Below are 16,477 nucleotides of genomic sequence, written 5' to 3' on the forward strand. Positions count from 1 at the left end.
GTCACCAAAATGTAAACCACTACAACAAGTAAATTCCTAAGAATAGGCGTGTTTAATGTAAATATCATGAATAAAGGCTCGCTAGTGGTTGTCTTGGGAAACCCTTAATAATTAATGTCTCCACAACAAATTGAAAAGTCTTTGACCCCCTGCCCTGTGTGCTCCGCTCCGTTTGGACAGTGCTGTACAGAAGACTGAGGTAAATGTTGTTTCATCATTTTAGTGTGTATTATTATTGAGATTAACCACAAAACACGTTTTAAATGTTTGATTATATATTATACAAAATTGAATTAATATAGACATTCCTTTTTTGTAGACAAAGGTTCAGCTAATGAACTATGTAAGGGAACAGCTTTTATGAAAAAGGGCTTTACTAAATATGCCATTTTGTTTGCTTAATAACTTGTGTCAAATACACAATTCATTTCAATTTGATGCATTTAACAACAACGAAGGTCTTCTCTCTATTCAAAAAACTCCTCAAGCATTTATAACCATGTTCTTAAATATAAAAAACATCATATCATGTAGATTAGTTTTAATATTTTAACACAATACATTGAACAAAGAATACCATTATTTAATCCAACATAACAAAAAGTTATTTGGATCAATTTATCTGATGTGTTGACTTAAGTTTAAAATACACTACAAGACTTTTGCTCAGATTTCAGTCTGGACTTGATGCAGAAAGTCTGTGCCAGTCTGCAGATTTGATCAGTTATAGTGTTCCTGAAACTTTCAAAAAGTCTGCAAGTGTTGATGTCTAGTTTAAAGAAAATCTGTTCAGATCTTAAAAGTATTGTAGTGTATTCCAGCCACAATTTCACAACAAATTAAGAAAACTGACTATTTTACAGTTTAGGTAACATTGAATTGTTTTCATGTCAGTAATGAAGCACTGTCAGATATACGTGCTTCAAGACACAAGCTTGATTTCTACACAGCTGTTTTAAACCTTTAAATAGATTGTCATTTTTCATATCTATTTAAGGAAATCTGCGAAAACTACTAATATTCTCTACAGCAAGCTCTGATGGAGGTCCATGGCTCCAGAATATCGAATGTGCCGTTCTGGATCGGAAGTGGTGGTGACGGACCAGATGACACGTATGAAACTACTTTCCAGAAGCATTTTAAATATTTGGAGACCACCTTGCCAAAAAGGGAGACCCTTGCTCCTCCTGTCTCTCCAAAATTCCATCACAGAGACCTGAAACGTATCAGAGAACTCCAGACAGAAACTTCATCATCCTTTCCTCCACATCAACCAGTCCCTGTCATTCAACCAAAGCAAACTCACGCAACCATGCACAGCACCAATTTCAAAGTACATTTTGACAACAAAAGTGAAACATTTCGTACTACTACTACTGAGGACTTCCAGCACTCGCCCACATCTGTAACCAAGCCTGTTCTTCCCATCACATCAGTCGGGACAAATCTACCAAAAGGCAAATATCCGCAACCCACTTACAGATCATGTTATATCACGCATGAAGTTCCCCCAGTCCTCAAAGCAAAGCCAATGGAGAACACAGGTCAATAACACATACTCTCTCTCTCTTTCTATTTCACGTCCTGCTGATGTTTAGTTTTTGATTATATATTTTTTGTTTATCAATAAGGTGTTGGGTCCACGCTAACCGTGAACAAAAATAGCAAGTTTGTGATATCCAGTTACAATGAGCAGTTTCAGAACAGATGGTGTCCTCCACTTCCACCTCTCCAGTCTGTTGAACAGGTAAGAGAGTCAGTGCATCCCTCCCTTTGTTTACCTTCCCATGTGTTCAAACTCAAGCACATCTTTGTTTTATATGCGTGATCATCCAGCAACGTATTCAGCATTCATCCTTAGTGATGGGAGACCAAGAAAAGATAACCGAGAACAAAACAACTTACTCTTCTTCCTTCAGAGAGTCAGGTGACCTCAGGTACTGATGTCACAACAAATAAATGTTATTTCATACTTATTACACGTCATTTGAATGATTGATTCTGATTGGCCAGTCTCGACATTCTAAGGGTTGTTATTTTCCAATAACAACCACTCAAAACTAATAACACTCTGTATCCCGGATGCTGCAAATCATGTTAAGAGGAGCAGTTTAATATTACACAAAAATGAATTATTAATATGTCTATATATGATATTATATTTACAAATGGTTAAACCAATTGGCATGTTCACATTTGAATGTCGTTTCTTACTTTACAAACTAAACAGCTTTTCCTTGCGGAAGGTCTGCTTTCACAAAAAAATGAGCTAATCAAATATTTCAAATTCACATTTTGTGTCCAGTTTTTTGCTCATGTGGCAAGTAGCCGTGCAAAAAGCGGCCAATTAGTACCAACCTGCACAGTTTCTGTCACCATTTACAGTTTATCCTAATAAAATAAGAATGATACTGAGAGCAATTTTCAAGAAGCAAGTTAAAACAATAGTGCTTAAGAATTTGGGGATGTGCATTTTATATTTTCACAGCCCTACGATACTGAATGAACTTCTGCTTCCCAAGATAAAGAAATCCCAACATTTCAACCTCCGAGAACTTGCTGATGATGAATGGAACACAACCACATCTGAACAGTTTCCTGTGCGTAAATGTGGTATGTACTTTAATTGTATGCCATATGCTTTTTGTTTTACCATAGACCGAAATTGTGTTGACTTTTTTATATAATTTCCTTACATAGACATTTGGGTATTTGTTCAAGTCTATCATGGCTGTGTGTTCCAAAAAGACCATCTGCACAACCTTGATATTTCAAAACAATTCTTTGTAATGGAAAAAGTGTTTTTGTAAAAAAGGTTAAAAAAGTCACTTTTAAAACAGTGCAAACTTAAACCACAATGTTTTATTCTGTCTTCACACTCTTGTCATGCAGAACACAGAAGAAGATATTTTGATGAATGTTGTTAAAGGGATAGTTCATCCTAAAATGAAAATTCTGTCATCATTTACTCCACATTTCCAAATCTGTATAAATGTCTTTGTTCTGAAGAACAACGAGAAATATATTAGGAGGAAAGCTTATGACCAGACAGATTTTGCCCCCATCGACTCCCATAGTGGGAAAGGGAAGTATCCCTTTAACTTGCCCCAAATTCACTTGCATTGGTTTTGTGTCCATACAAATAAATTGGTACTAGCGCTATTCTGTTATCAACTTGCTTTTAAATATCGTCTTTTGTGTTCTGTGGAAGAAGAAAAGTCATACTGGTTGAAAATGGCATGAAGGTGAGTAAATGATCAAAATTTTGGGGTGAACTATCACTCTAACGCTTGTCTCTCTTGAAACCAGATCCTGTTCATTTGGTGCGCAAATACAAAAATCTGAGCACTGTGTTTGAAGGGGAAACATTTAACCAGGACAGAATTAAGACAACTAACCAGTCCTTCTTCCCAGAGGTTTGACTTGAACCTTCATCCGATGTTAAAATGCTTATTTGTACATCTTCTTATTTATGAGGATATAAATGACAACTTATACCAGTACAGAATGTTCTTTTTTCTAATATTGAGATGTATACCTTCTTAGATAAGCAACATGTCGTTTCCAGTGCATGTTAAAGGAGCAAATCTAAGGACTTTGAGCAATGTCGAATTTGGGAGACCCGGTCTGTCAGTAACATTCTACAGCACAACGTCACATGAGCAGTTTTCTCCAAAAGAGATCGTCCGACCCAGACCACACAACAACCCATCCAGCAATATGCTGTTTGAACAAGGTTGCACTGAATTATACATTATCTTGCCCTATAGGATCAAATGTTTTAGTCCCAGCTAGACCAGTATTTTTGCTTTTTATAAGACATGCCCTCTTTGTATTAAGTAAATACGGGACGAGCTTGATCTGACCCTTCAGATTGTTTTTGTTGGCATGATGTCATTTTAATATAAACAATATTATTTACCCAATTCTAATATTTCTCTGAACTGCTTGTTTTTTAGAGCCAGATCCAATGCTAACAACCATGCAAAGAGACTTTGTGCCCCAGAACTGTAGGAGACAGCAACTCAGCCCTTGGCAGCTTCAGCGGGTAAAATATTAACACTTCAAGACAGATCAGCTCCTGCCCAATGCTTGTATCGGTTATTTTTTCAGCTGAATCCATGAGAATTAAACATAGACATTGACATGAACTTTAAAAAGTCACCTGATAATATAATGTTTTTTCTTAGGTAAAAGAGAGTCACATCAGACCCCAGCTAAGCACCTGGGACTTCAGAACAACTCATAATGAAGTTTTTATTCCCAAGCCTTATTCTAAGGCATCCCTGGACGATCCACCTTTTCAACACATAAGTCATATTTGTTTTTGACTTGTCAAAGACACATGAAACGTCTAAAATAAAGCATCATTTTTTACTGTCTTTGCCATTTCAAAGTCTTGTCATGTCAGAAATATTAAACGTTTGAGTATAATGACTTACAATCGAGATAATTTCAACCATAACAGAGGGTGATGCTGTTTTTATCTGCAGATGAGTGAATTTGAGGCTTGTTGTGACAATAGAAGATGTCCTGCTTACGCTTGGTAGTTCTCAAGGTTAATTTGTAATTCAAACGTGCCAAATATTACAGTTAAGTGTGTCAGTAGTGTTTGCCCTCGGCATTGCATTCTCAGTTGGATGGCACTCGATACAAATAAAATATCTACTGCTACAAGTTATAGCCCTATTATGTACACTTTATAATAAGTTATTATAGTGTCATTCTTCTAGTGATTAAGAAAACGACGAAACTGTCACAATCAAAGAATTAACAAATTGTGATGTAACTTTACATATTTTGTATTAGCCAATACATTAGGATAAAATAGAAAATTGTCACTGTCCTTTTGAAACCTTGTATGTACGTTGTTGTTCCTCCAGAAATGGTGGGTCACTTTTTCAATGATTGCATAGTGTTGTCAAAGTTGAAAAGCACTTTTTAATACTTCATTGGTTAAATATTTGCAAAACCGAGTGACAAACATAAAGGGTAAATAATAATAATGATTTATGGCAAAAATAGAAAATCACGAAATATGGAGGTATGGTTTTTAGAAGGATAGCAGCGAAATATTCTTTCTTCAAAATGCTCGTGCACGTTTCATCGGACGCGCGTGCGCCTGACCATCAGCTCCCGTTTGTGTTTGGCTAGTTTATAACTATTTATAATTTAATATATGTTAATTACATTTTTATTATAATTTGACTGTGTAATAATCGTATAAAATAAACGATTAGTTGAATTTTCTTGTATGTTCATTTTATTAAATAAACAATATGTTGACTGGTCTGTCCACTGCCATCTAGCGGTTGAGCTTGGTATCGCAGTCTACGTTGACAAAAGTGCGCATGCGCAGTAACGTTTGTTTATGTTATGATGAAACCGTCTATAAGAGACTATATTTAGGTGGTTCACTCATTTCACACTTGTCCAAATCATCTGTTCGGGGCATGTTTACGTTAGGGGTGGGCGGGGCAATAATCACAACGGGGCGGGTTTACACTTGCGCTTGTTTCCAATAGGCGCAAAATCTAAAGAAGGCGTTCCCTCATACAGCGCACAGTTTTGTTGCGGTCTGTTACTTTGAGAAGTGCAAGGTGAGTACATGCCTTCGACTTTATGTACTTGTATTGTCGGGAATATCCCACAGCCAAATTTAAAACTTAAAAAAAACATATTTTACGATTTAATCGATAAATAAATGAGTATTACCCGCTGTTCCGCTCGCGTGGCCATGCACGATTATTGAAGTCGGTCTTTTATCACAACAGGTGTGTGTATAACGCACACAATTTTAGGCTGCTGAAGTAATGGCTTTCCAAAGTATTAAAGACTTTTCCCTCGAGCTGGACGGTCCGGGGGATGCTGTGTACCGCAGTGGAGAGATGGTGACAGGTGTGGTGGTCCTGGAGCTGAACCGGGAGATTAAAGTCCGAGCTTTGGGTGTTCAGGGACGAGGGGTCGCCACAGCCCACTGGCTGGAAAACCGCAGTGTTGGAGTGAACACCGTCTACAACGACTATACCTCCAGGATCACTTATTTCAGAAAGAGACAACATCTTATTAGAGGTTGGTGCTTTTATCATTTTCTTCCTTTTTAAGAGTTTAGTCTCTGAAGTTTGTATGCTATGGCTTTACTGTGGTTTCATGCAACATGAGGTGTGTGTTCGGGCAGAAACGCATGTAGAGTTCTTGTTCATGAGTCAAGATGAGCCCTTTGACAGATGGCACTGAAGTGATAATGCTGGGCAAGTGTGTGCACTGGTTAATCATTCATCTGTTTAGCTGGAATACACAAACCAACAACTGCACTTCATAAGAAAGTGTGATGAAGCTGAGCTATTGTCATTACAATTGGAAAGGCCAATTTATAAGGATATTGAAATGTGTGTTAATAGGAACTTGAGAAGTAGGCACATGTGGTTTACTACTTTACTGCATCAAAATTAAGGAAAGAAAAAGTTTAAAACGTGATGTTGTATATGTTGTGACCCACCTATGTATTTAAAGTTTTTCAACATAACAGTTTGTTGTATAACAGGAGAACAAATAAGAAATTTAATCCTGGCTGTTCTTATTACTCTTTGCCAAAGCACAAATTATGATTTGATTGTTTTTGTATTCTTTGTTTCAATTGTTTCATTGCCTATAAACAGAAGTGTATTTACTGTTGGTAAGTTGTAGTGATACAGGAAGTTAGGCAGTGTAGGAAATGAAACATTGTTTACTTCAAAAACATTATAGTTCTCGGTCGCATGTTAAATTGGTAACAACTTGAGTTGTAGTGAATTAAAGGACTTTACAATGAAGTGAGTAAGAACATACTCAATGATTTGTATTTGGAAGCACATGTGTTTATTTTCTTATTTTTAGATTAAAGAATTGAATACTATAGCATGATCACACATTTGACCTATTGAGTGATCACAGATTCTTCTTTGAGCCCTTTATATGTAAATGATGCTTATTTAAGTTATATTTTCATGATAAAAAACCCTTCTTCCCAGTTTTCGAAAATAGTAAATCTAGCAAGTATGACAGATTCTGTAAAAACTGTATTCTTATTGCAACAAATATTCAAGAAAATCCTGCAAAAATGCTGTTGAGCTTCAATGAAGGTGTAAAATGTGAAAATAAATTGTGTGAATTGCTCTTTATAGTTGCAATACTCTTTCATCTAAAAGCCAGATTTTACACAGAGTGCAAACAAGGACAGACGTTATCAGAATGTCAATACACTTTGTCAAACATTTCTTTTAAGTGACCAAGTAATGAGGCTGAAGATAGAAAATGGGCCATCAAAGTCAATGCTTTGTCAGGCATGAAAACGTCAACTCACAGAAGTGGAAAGTATTCAAGGAAATGTGATCTGACAATATTCTTCATGTCATCTGTGTCTGCTGTTCTCATCTTTCTGCATTTTAAATATATACCAATATCAGCCGTGTTGATTATTCAATTAATATTTGATAAAGAATTCATCTTTTGTCACCCTTTACCAAACAAATAAACAGAAAATATAAAAGTATATATATTTGTGAGTGTAAGACAAATACTGCGTTACTTCGTTTGGTACAGGACACACCACAGTATCAGTTTAAAGTGTTGTTTATTGTTATCTAAAACTACAGCTTGTGTTTTGGCAGCACAGAGATGATAATATTCATGTTGTAATGTGAACGTCACACCACTAGAGGGAGAACAAAACCGCATCTGTAACAGAAAGACTAAATAAACACTCAAACTGTCCTCCGTGAGGTGGCGATAGTATCCCTGATGTAACAAAGAAACAACTTATGTTGTTTCCTGTACTTTTATAGCGCTGTATTTTAAGAAGAGCTTTTGGAGTTTTGCTCAAACGCTTGTTCGCAAAGGATCAGTTTGAAATTGCGTTTTATTGTAAAAAAAAAAGTTTAATCAAAAAAATAAACTTATGCGAAATGTGTATTTGTGCGTCTTTCAAAAACGCCTGAGAAGTTGCGCGTTCACACGCACGCGCACACCCTTTGAACGACAGTACAGGTTCTCCAGAAACAAGCCGTTGTTGTTTTGCTAAACTTCACGGGGAGGTTCCTCTGGTTCGGGCATGCTCAGTCAGCTTGTTTTTGTCTAAGAACCTGTAACCATCAATCATCCGAGCTTCCATCCACACCCAGTCAATATGTTTATGAGCAGGCAGCGGTTTCAGCCATAGGCCTTACATAACAAACTCAGCGAGGACCGCCCACAAGACTTAAAGGCCGAGCACGTCTATGTGCGACTTCACTTTTGTTTTCAACCTCGAGCATAAAGGACTTCACAGCACTTTGACGCACCTCACGCTCTTTGTGTGACCCGACGGTGTTTAACGCGACATTTGACGTTAGGATACTTTTGCAAGACCAAAGATGATTTTCGACAAACTGAAAAAGTTCGAGATCGTGTTCGACTCGCCGGAGATGGACTGTCCTCCGGTGTTCTGCAGCGGAGATGTCGTGTCGGGGAAAGTCGTGTTGGAGCTCTCGGCCGAGAGTAAAGTACAGTCGATAAAGTTGCACGCGGAAGGTTTCGCCAAAGTGCACTGGACCGAGTCTCGCAGCGCCGGGTCCAGCACCGCTTACACGCAAAACTACAGCGATGAAGTGGAGTATCTGAACCGGAGAGAAGTGCTTCTGCAGGCAGGTCAGTCAATCGCGACTAGAGCTCTGTGCTGTCTGAAAACCTAGTCAGGTAACAAGTCTGTAGATTTGTGCATCGTTATAAAATCATACTTGAAAATCATTCATGAACTGCTCGAGCGTGCGTCACCTTTGAAACGTAAAAACTGCATAAAACATTAACAAAACTGCCTTTTTGTCCTTTCATTACGTTAATATTTGACGTTGCTTTACGTTTTCTGTTTAAACCAATTGAGTGATAATTCAAGAGGCGTTTGAGAACAACATCCGCATTGCTTTCTGGACTCGATGTTCCATGTGTGAGTTTAAATGACAGGCTGAGACGAAAGAAATGCTTTCATTTCGCACCAGTTTCAGATCTGTGCATGTAATAAATAACTTAAAGTCGTCCTCGAGATGCTGAATAGTGACGTTTTCTAATGCACGATGACATCTTTCTTGGTTTCTTAGAAGTCATGCTTTGTGTGTTTGAGTGTGACGAATACGAAACCTTAAAAATGGGTTCAATGTTTGTTACTTTTGTTCCCTTTTAGATAATGAAGAGCTGACGGTGCTTTCCGCTGGGAGACACGAGTACCCATTCAGTTTCCAGCTTCCGGAAGAGTAAGTGACTTGTCCCGTGGAGATGTTATTTTCTGAATGGAAAAGTTTGGCAGTCGGATTAAAATCGATGTTTTGTCTGTCAGGACTCTGGTGACATCTTTCGAAGGCAAGCACGGCAGCATCCGCTACTGGGTGAAGGTTAAGCTGCATCGTCCGTGGGCCACGGTGAAGAAGATCAAGAAAGAGTTCACAGTCATCGAGCCCATCGACATCAACACACCCAGTTTACTGGTGAGATTCGACAACATCTTCTGTTTTGTGACCCTCCCGGTGTCTATCCAGTTCTCCAGTTCACACTTTCGTTTTTTCGCAGGCTCCTCAAGCAGGAACAAAAGAGAAGATGGCCCGCATCTGGTACCGAAACTGTGGCCAGGTGTCCATCACTGCAAAGATAGACCGCAAGGGCTACACACCAGGTGTGGATGGAAGCACACTGTCGCACTTGAGACATGATTGGGTTTGTACTTGTGAAATGCTAACCGTCATTTGTGCGTTCTAGGGGAAGTCATTCCGGTCTTCGCAGAGTTCGATAACGGCACCTCACGATCCGTGATGCCTAAAGCGTACATCACGCAGAAGCAGACTTTCATTGCCAGGGGAACTATGAAACAGAAACTCGCTGTGGTTGCAACGCTATGCGGTGACATAGTCGGCGCTCGCCGCAGGGAGACGTGGCACGGTCGAGCCATCAAAATCCCCCCAGTCGGCCCCTCCATCCTGCAATGTCGCATCATCAAAGTTGAATACATGCTCCGGGTGAGTTAGCTGACTCGTGGTTAACATTTCTTAGGTTAGCATTTCTCTGTTTTTCAATCTGACCTTTTCATCATCTTTCATCAGGTGTGCGTGGACGTTCCTGGGACGTCTAAGCTTTCTCTTGAGCTTCCGCTTGTAATGGGCACCATCCCCCTCCATCCGTTCGGCAGTCGCACGTCCAGCGTCAGCAGCCAGTACAGCATGAACATGGAATGGTTTCGCATGGCCATCCCCGAGCAACCCGAGCGTAAGTATCTTGTCATTAGCATCGCACGCAGTCAAATATCTGTCTGTGCTCATCTTGATCTCTCGCCGCCTCTTCATGCAGCTCCTCCGGAGTACAGTTCTGTCGTCACGGATGAGCAAAACATCCAAAGCCGCACAGCGGATCGACAAGAGGAAGACCTTAGTTCGGTTCTGGAGCGCCCCCTTATGGCCTACGTCCAAGAGTTCAGATTACGCCCCCCTCCGGTGTACTGCGAGGTAAGCCGACGGTTACGTAACAATTCACTGACATACTGATTCTCGTCACGGCGAGATTTCTCAACGGTCGTTTCTTGTTTCCGTCAGGTGGATCCGAACCCTCAACCCTTGTCCATGCGTCCTCGCTGCATGACCTGTTGAACACTCTGCTAGCCGAGCATCGCGTGATGTTTGAAAAAAAGTTTTGATTCTACCGGACGATTCTCTGAGACTGAGATCGATTCGAGCTGTTCACATCCTTATAGACCATGCGTGGCTCCTGCAGAGGGCCATAGCGAGGAGATGTCCGGACTGGGCGAGGCGGCGCGCTTTCATAATAACAAAGAGGACATTCAGGGCCGGGCTAATAAAGCCCGTGCCGGTGTCCCGAAGAGCGATCGGATTCCGGTTTGTGCCTAGAACGGATTTCGTAAAATTTGGAGGTGATGATGAGTGAACTAGAGAACCCTCTTTGCAGAAGCCATTCAGGATGCTGCACATAGTACCTTGCCTAATAATGCGAAAGTTGGTTTCCTGTAAATAAGGTGGTGACTCTCTCTTACCCTTTAGAGAGCCGCGTGATGCCTCGAAACGTACAGCCGCCCCACAACGCTTTCACATTTGTGCTGATTCAAGCCAAAGAGATTCTGATGTACAGGTCGAAATGCTTCAATATCTGTGTGCGTTGGAAATTCTATGCAGAAGGGAAAACTAAAGCTTTGTCTGTGAGGAGATTGCACATGGAAATCCTGCTCTTTCCCTTTTGGTAAAAAACACCTCCCGTCCAGTTTAATCTGGGTGTAAGGCTTTTATGTGGTTCGACGGAGGTCGAGTCAATCTCCTCAAGGGTCTTAATGTCTCATTGAATGTAACACAAGGCCAAAGGCATATGTATAAGCACAGATAACTTTACTTTAGATGTGGGTTTTTTTTGGCATTTTCGCCAGTGGCTTGAGACAACTCGCAATGTTATGCAGGGCTAGATCAGCCACTCAGTTTGCTTTACAAACAATGAGGAAAAATATAGAGCCATGTCTACTCCGAGGTGCCTTTCTGTTGTTTTTGAGGAAATGATAAATGAGTACAGGGATTATGTCACGTTAAGCTTTACTACTGTTACGACTCCCGAAAGTGTCCTGACAGACATTCCAGAAGTTCAAACTGTATTTCAAGATGATGAATGTTAATGACATTTATTTTTGAATTAATGTGTTTTGTATACTTTTTCATGTTGATGAGTATATTTTTGCTAACCACTTTTTTAAATAAATAAAAATGGTGAATAAGAAAGATGATAAATGTTGTTTTATTTCATAAATGTTAAGGTAGAATGTTTCTTCAACATTCATTGAAAACATATTTCACAAAGTCCATTACTCAAAGGTGACTTGAGGTGTGATCAAAGGTTTATAGCTTTATGACATTTTATCATAAAAACATTTTGTTTGTCCAACAGAATGATACAGTAGTACAGCAGATGCTTTGGGTTGTTATTTTAACAATGTTTAACACGCAGTACTGTAAGTGGAGCCTGGGGCATTGAATGCGGTCTCCTGTGTTGTTGTTTAAAATATCTCACAGTCCCATAATTCCCCAGAAAGCAAATTTATTCAAATCATTTAAAGGACAAAGAAAGTCTTCGATCTTACTGAACAATCTTGATTTTAAGATTAACTTGAAAGTGTATAGAATATGACATATGACGAAATGTTTACTTGGGTTGATCAAATTCATGTACTATTAGTACATTTTAACACAACTTGTAAATGTGCACGCTGTCATTCATATCATGAAAAATATTTCCATCGTATTACAACATGAATGGGTATAAAATGTGACCCTGTATCACAAAACCAGTCTAAGCACGGGAACATTTTTTGTAAAAAAAATCATTATGATATTAAATAAAAATCACGTTCTGTTAAGATATTTTGTAAATTCCTACCATAAATATATAAACACTTTATTTTTGTGAGTGGATGGCCTGCTAAAGTGCCTCTGATTAACAACTTGACAGGCGATTGTCTTAATATTTTGATTTTTGCACCCTCAGATTCCAGAGTTTTAAACGGTTGTATCTCTACCAGGTCTTGGCCTATCGTTACAACCCAGACGTCAATAGAAAGCTTAACTATTTTAATCAATTATACAAATAAATTGACCCATAAAACATATTTTGTTGTTCAGTGTCACAAATGTGGAACAGGCACCTTCTTTCTCCTCTGAAGGCAAACATTTCATCACATACACTGGAATGTATTAGTCAAAGAATATTCTCATGTTTTCATATGTTTTGACTTGAATAATTCTCGGCCTTCATTTTGCTCTAGGCTAAACTCTAAACTGAGCTGTTTTGGCTGGTAAAACCAGACAGGAAGCACTGAACATATGAACGGTTATGTTGTGAACCGACCATAGGAGGCACCTATTGGTTTTGTGTCCGTAGAAAGTCATACAGTTTCAAAATGACAAGAGGGTGAGGAAATAATGACAGAATTTTCATTTTTGGGTGAACTATCACTTTGATATATCAGGCCAACCAACCCTGTAAGGAGCAGAAATGACGACCCAGCACAATAGTATATATTGTATATATAGTATATAGTTTATTACTCTCTCTGTGGCAAATCTTTAAACTCAAGAATAACAACATCACAGGATGTCAGAGGTTCTATTTTTTATTGTGATGTATCCACAATACACCTGTGTGTTTGTGTATGTATTCCAGCCTCTGCACTGTTGATTCATCTGTTTACTTAACATCTCATGTGAACTATTGGGTCATTGGAGGAATGTATGTGTCCGGATAGCAGAGTAATTCAGAGGACAGCAGAAGAAAACAGAAAAACCAATTAGACCATCAGTAAGAAAGAGAAAGAGGAACCAGAATATACATGTCAGGGGTTTTATTAACGGCATAAAAAGGAAAACTGCAATTAAACTGGTGTGTGTGACACATAGTTACTTAAGGAATGGCCAGATTGTCTGTGAGTGTCCACCTTACATTTTACAATAAATTGGGATAAAATCATGAAGTGAAGTGAAGTGAAGTAAAGAATAACATAAAATTAAAAAACTAAAATAAGAATAATAATACAAATAAAACAATAAAAGATCATTTATAAAATAAAGTAAAGTAAAGTAAAGTAAAGTAAAGTAAGTAAGTAAGAATAATAAAAAAAGAATAATAATAAAAAATAAAACAATAAAATAATAATATATAAAATAAAATAAAAATCTATTTGCTTTCAATAACTTTATTTTATATAAATCCTTACATCTTGAAGCGCATTAAAAGAATAAAAATGGAAATTAAATAATAAAATACTAATAATATTAAGTAGGAAAAGGGTTTTAAGGGTTTTAATAATAAAATAATAAATAAAATAATCTATTTGCTTTCAGTAACTAGAAGGCTCTATGTTACACACATTATTACAATGCATAGCTTGACTGCACTGTTTTTTTTTTTTTAATAAAGCATCTGCCCAATATAACATTTAAAGATCATTCCCTTCTCAAGTCATACTAAGAAGATAACATGCTGTCATTAAGGAAGATGGAAACACTAAGTACCATAATAGATTCTGAAAATAAATGTTTTTCTTTCTTGCTTAAATTGCTATACTGATAATATAGTTTAAATTGGACAGACAAACCATTATTTGTCTTTAATGCATCTTCCTTACATGGAGACATGACGTTCCAGGCTGTGCATGTGAGCCGCTTGTTGATTTCATCCAAGGTGGATCAGTTTGCCGTGAAGCCAATGGTCTGCTGTGACTTCGTGGAAAGCAGCGTTTGAGCCAGATGAAGAGACTAGTCTTACAGCCAAGGAACCTCCAAAAATATCTCAAGACACTCACAGACAGTTAACCTGATGAACTGATTTATGCCAATATACTTAGTCCTTCACTGGAAATGCACTTGTTTTGGTTTGCATAAAAAAGCTGCAAATTGGAGGCTCTGGGAGACTAAAGGTCGAGCTTGTTTTCTGCATTTGCTCGCTTCTCAATATTATGCTCATATAAACACTATAAATAGACGAAGTAAGACTCTTCCCACCAATGTGGTACTAGGAGTCTTTGATGTAACAGCTCAATGCAAATCAGTGTCCAACTTATTTAAACATTCTGTATCCAAAAAAGTAAACTCATGCATTATTTATGTTATATATTTTAATAGGGTTAACACCTCCAAGCAACATGCTGAACCTCGAAGGTCAGGAATTTCGAAACGAGTTGATATTCCTCCAAATGCATATTGACAAACAGTGCTAAAATGAGGAAGCATTGTTAAATGCGTCAAAAGCGTGTGCATGTTACTTCCCCTCTCAGGCTGAGCTGCACGTGGTCGTGTTTTGCCTCTGTTCTTGGCTGGCGTCCAAGTCTCAGAAAGAGCTGTGAACTTATGGTAAATATTATGAGGAATGTATGGCGGGGTTGAGAACGAATGCATTCATTTCAGCCGAAAAGAGAGATTTCATGCAGGGTGGAAAAACATAAACAAAAGGTTTAAGCCTTCAAGATGTGTTTGCAGTTGCACAATTGAGCTACTGCAGGAACAGGACGTTCTCCAAGATTGTTTCTCCTTCGGCCTCTATAATACCCACTGTTCTCTAAGACACCAGCGTTTTCCTTCAGAAATGCTTTAGGATGTAATTCTGTGTACTTGATATGCCCTAAAAGTGATAGTTCAACCAAAAGTGAAAATTCTTTCATCACCCACATTAAGCCTCTTGCCGTTTCAAAATCGTATGACTTTCTTCCGCAGAACAGAAAAGAAGATATTTTGAAGAATGTTCTTAACTGGCTCTCATTCACTTGCATTGGTTTTGAGTCCATTTATAGAAGTGAATGGGTGCCACTGCTGTTTGGTTACCAACTTTCTTCAAAATATCTTCTTTTGCGGAAATGATAAGAGGGAGAATAAATGATGACACAATTACAATTTTTGGGGTGAAATATCAGCCTTGGAAGGAACTTTGAGGATCCTTAAAGGGACAGTTCACACACAAATACAAGTCATGTCATTATTTGCTCCCATTTGCTTGTGTGGAATACAAAAGGGGCAAAAAGGTCAATGTATCATTTTCTTTTGTATACAATAGAAACTGAATTGTAGTTATGGCCGTCCCTGGTCGACATTTACATTCATTGTTTGGTAAAAACAACTGGAGTTGGAGTTGTTTGTGCGGTCTCTCCACACATTCGCAGTGAAATGTGTCTGCAGGGTTCAACTGTGACCTGGTACACAATGTAATAAATTTTCTTACAAGCAACAGTTGTCCCTCCTTAGACCCACATCGGCTGTGCCATATGGATGTGCAGTTCCGCTTTGGGCCATAAGGAGGAGTCGCCTTTTCCACAGATGGTGATCCTGGTGAACGCTTCCAAGAACCTTGTTTATAACTCATAACACTTCTTGTTTAAAATGGAAGCTGGATATTTTTTTCCCAAAATGCTGCACTGTAAAGTTTAGACTGACTCATGACAAGCTTTCACACGTTTCAGCTCTTCCCTATATCGAAAATTCCCCACAGTCATCATTTTCTGCAAACCCATGATAAACAATGACGAGAACACAAGAAAAGAGGATTTGGCTAATGGCTGAAAGAACACACAATGCATCCAAACCACAACCCTATACTCTCACTGAGCAGATATGACAGAAAACAGCACACAAACAGGAAGGATAAGGAATAATGTGCTTTCTTTTCATAGTTCTCTCAGGAGAGGGTTACAGCTCCCTGCCTCTCTGATGTCACGCTTTATGTACGAGTAAACAACCGGCATCGGTGGGAACATGCAGATGTAAACAGTCACGTCAAGAAGATTTAGAACGTTGATGAGATAAGGGAGGGATGAGGAAAGGAAAAATATGTTTTGACGATAAAGACAGAGAGGGCATGTAGGTCAGTGTTTATTCTAGAAGTGACCGTAAACTCATTGGTCTGGCGGGCATCAACTGGCACACTGCCGTGGCACTGACAGCTT

At 38.6% G+C, this 16,477-nt stretch overlaps 3 protein-coding genes across 3 annotated transcripts; all 3 read left to right on the forward strand.

Annotated features, from left to right (window-relative positions):
* The first annotated feature begins 154 nt into the window (after nt 1–154).
* On the forward strand, nt 155–5,135 carry si:dkey-13m1.5 (uncharacterized). The gene is made up of 9 exons (XM_056735292.1): nt 155–199; nt 998–1,544; nt 1,632–1,747; nt 1,837–1,937; nt 2,489–2,613; nt 3,310–3,416; nt 3,547–3,736; nt 3,960–4,048; nt 4,191–5,135. The coding sequence occupies exons 2-9, from the start codon at nt 1,040–1,042 to the stop codon at nt 4,329–4,331; spliced, it is 1,374 nt and encodes a 457-aa protein (XP_056591270.1). The 5' UTR covers nt 155–199; nt 998–1,039; the 3' UTR covers nt 4,332–5,135.
* A 420-nt stretch (nt 5,136–5,555) lies between these two features.
* Nucleotides 5,556–7,902, forward strand: arrdc2 (arrestin domain containing 2). The gene is made up of 2 exons (XM_056735255.1): nt 5,556–6,072; nt 7,265–7,902. Exons 1-2 carry the CDS (start codon nt 5,814–5,816, stop codon nt 7,273–7,275), a joined length of 270 nt encoding a protein of 89 aa, XP_056591233.1. The 5' UTR covers nt 5,556–5,813; the 3' UTR covers nt 7,276–7,902.
* Nucleotides 7,903–8,253: 351 nt separating this feature from the next.
* On the forward strand, nt 8,254–11,771 carry LOC130410546 (arrestin domain-containing protein 2-like). The gene is made up of 8 exons (XM_056735254.1): nt 8,254–8,664; nt 9,194–9,263; nt 9,347–9,494; nt 9,577–9,679; nt 9,763–10,019; nt 10,104–10,266; nt 10,348–10,502; nt 10,590–11,771. Exons 1-8 carry the CDS (start codon nt 8,391–8,393, stop codon nt 10,641–10,643), a joined length of 1,224 nt encoding a protein of 407 aa, XP_056591232.1. The 5' UTR covers nt 8,254–8,390; the 3' UTR covers nt 10,644–11,771.
* The last annotated feature ends 4,706 nt before the right edge of the window (nt 11,772–16,477 follow it).

The sequence above is a fragment of the Triplophysa dalaica genome, chromosome 21 (genome assembly GCF_015846415.1).
Source record: "Triplophysa dalaica isolate WHDGS20190420 chromosome 21, ASM1584641v1, whole genome shotgun sequence".
Classification (NCBI taxonomy): domain Eukaryota; kingdom Metazoa; phylum Chordata; class Actinopteri; order Cypriniformes; family Nemacheilidae; genus Triplophysa; species Triplophysa dalaica.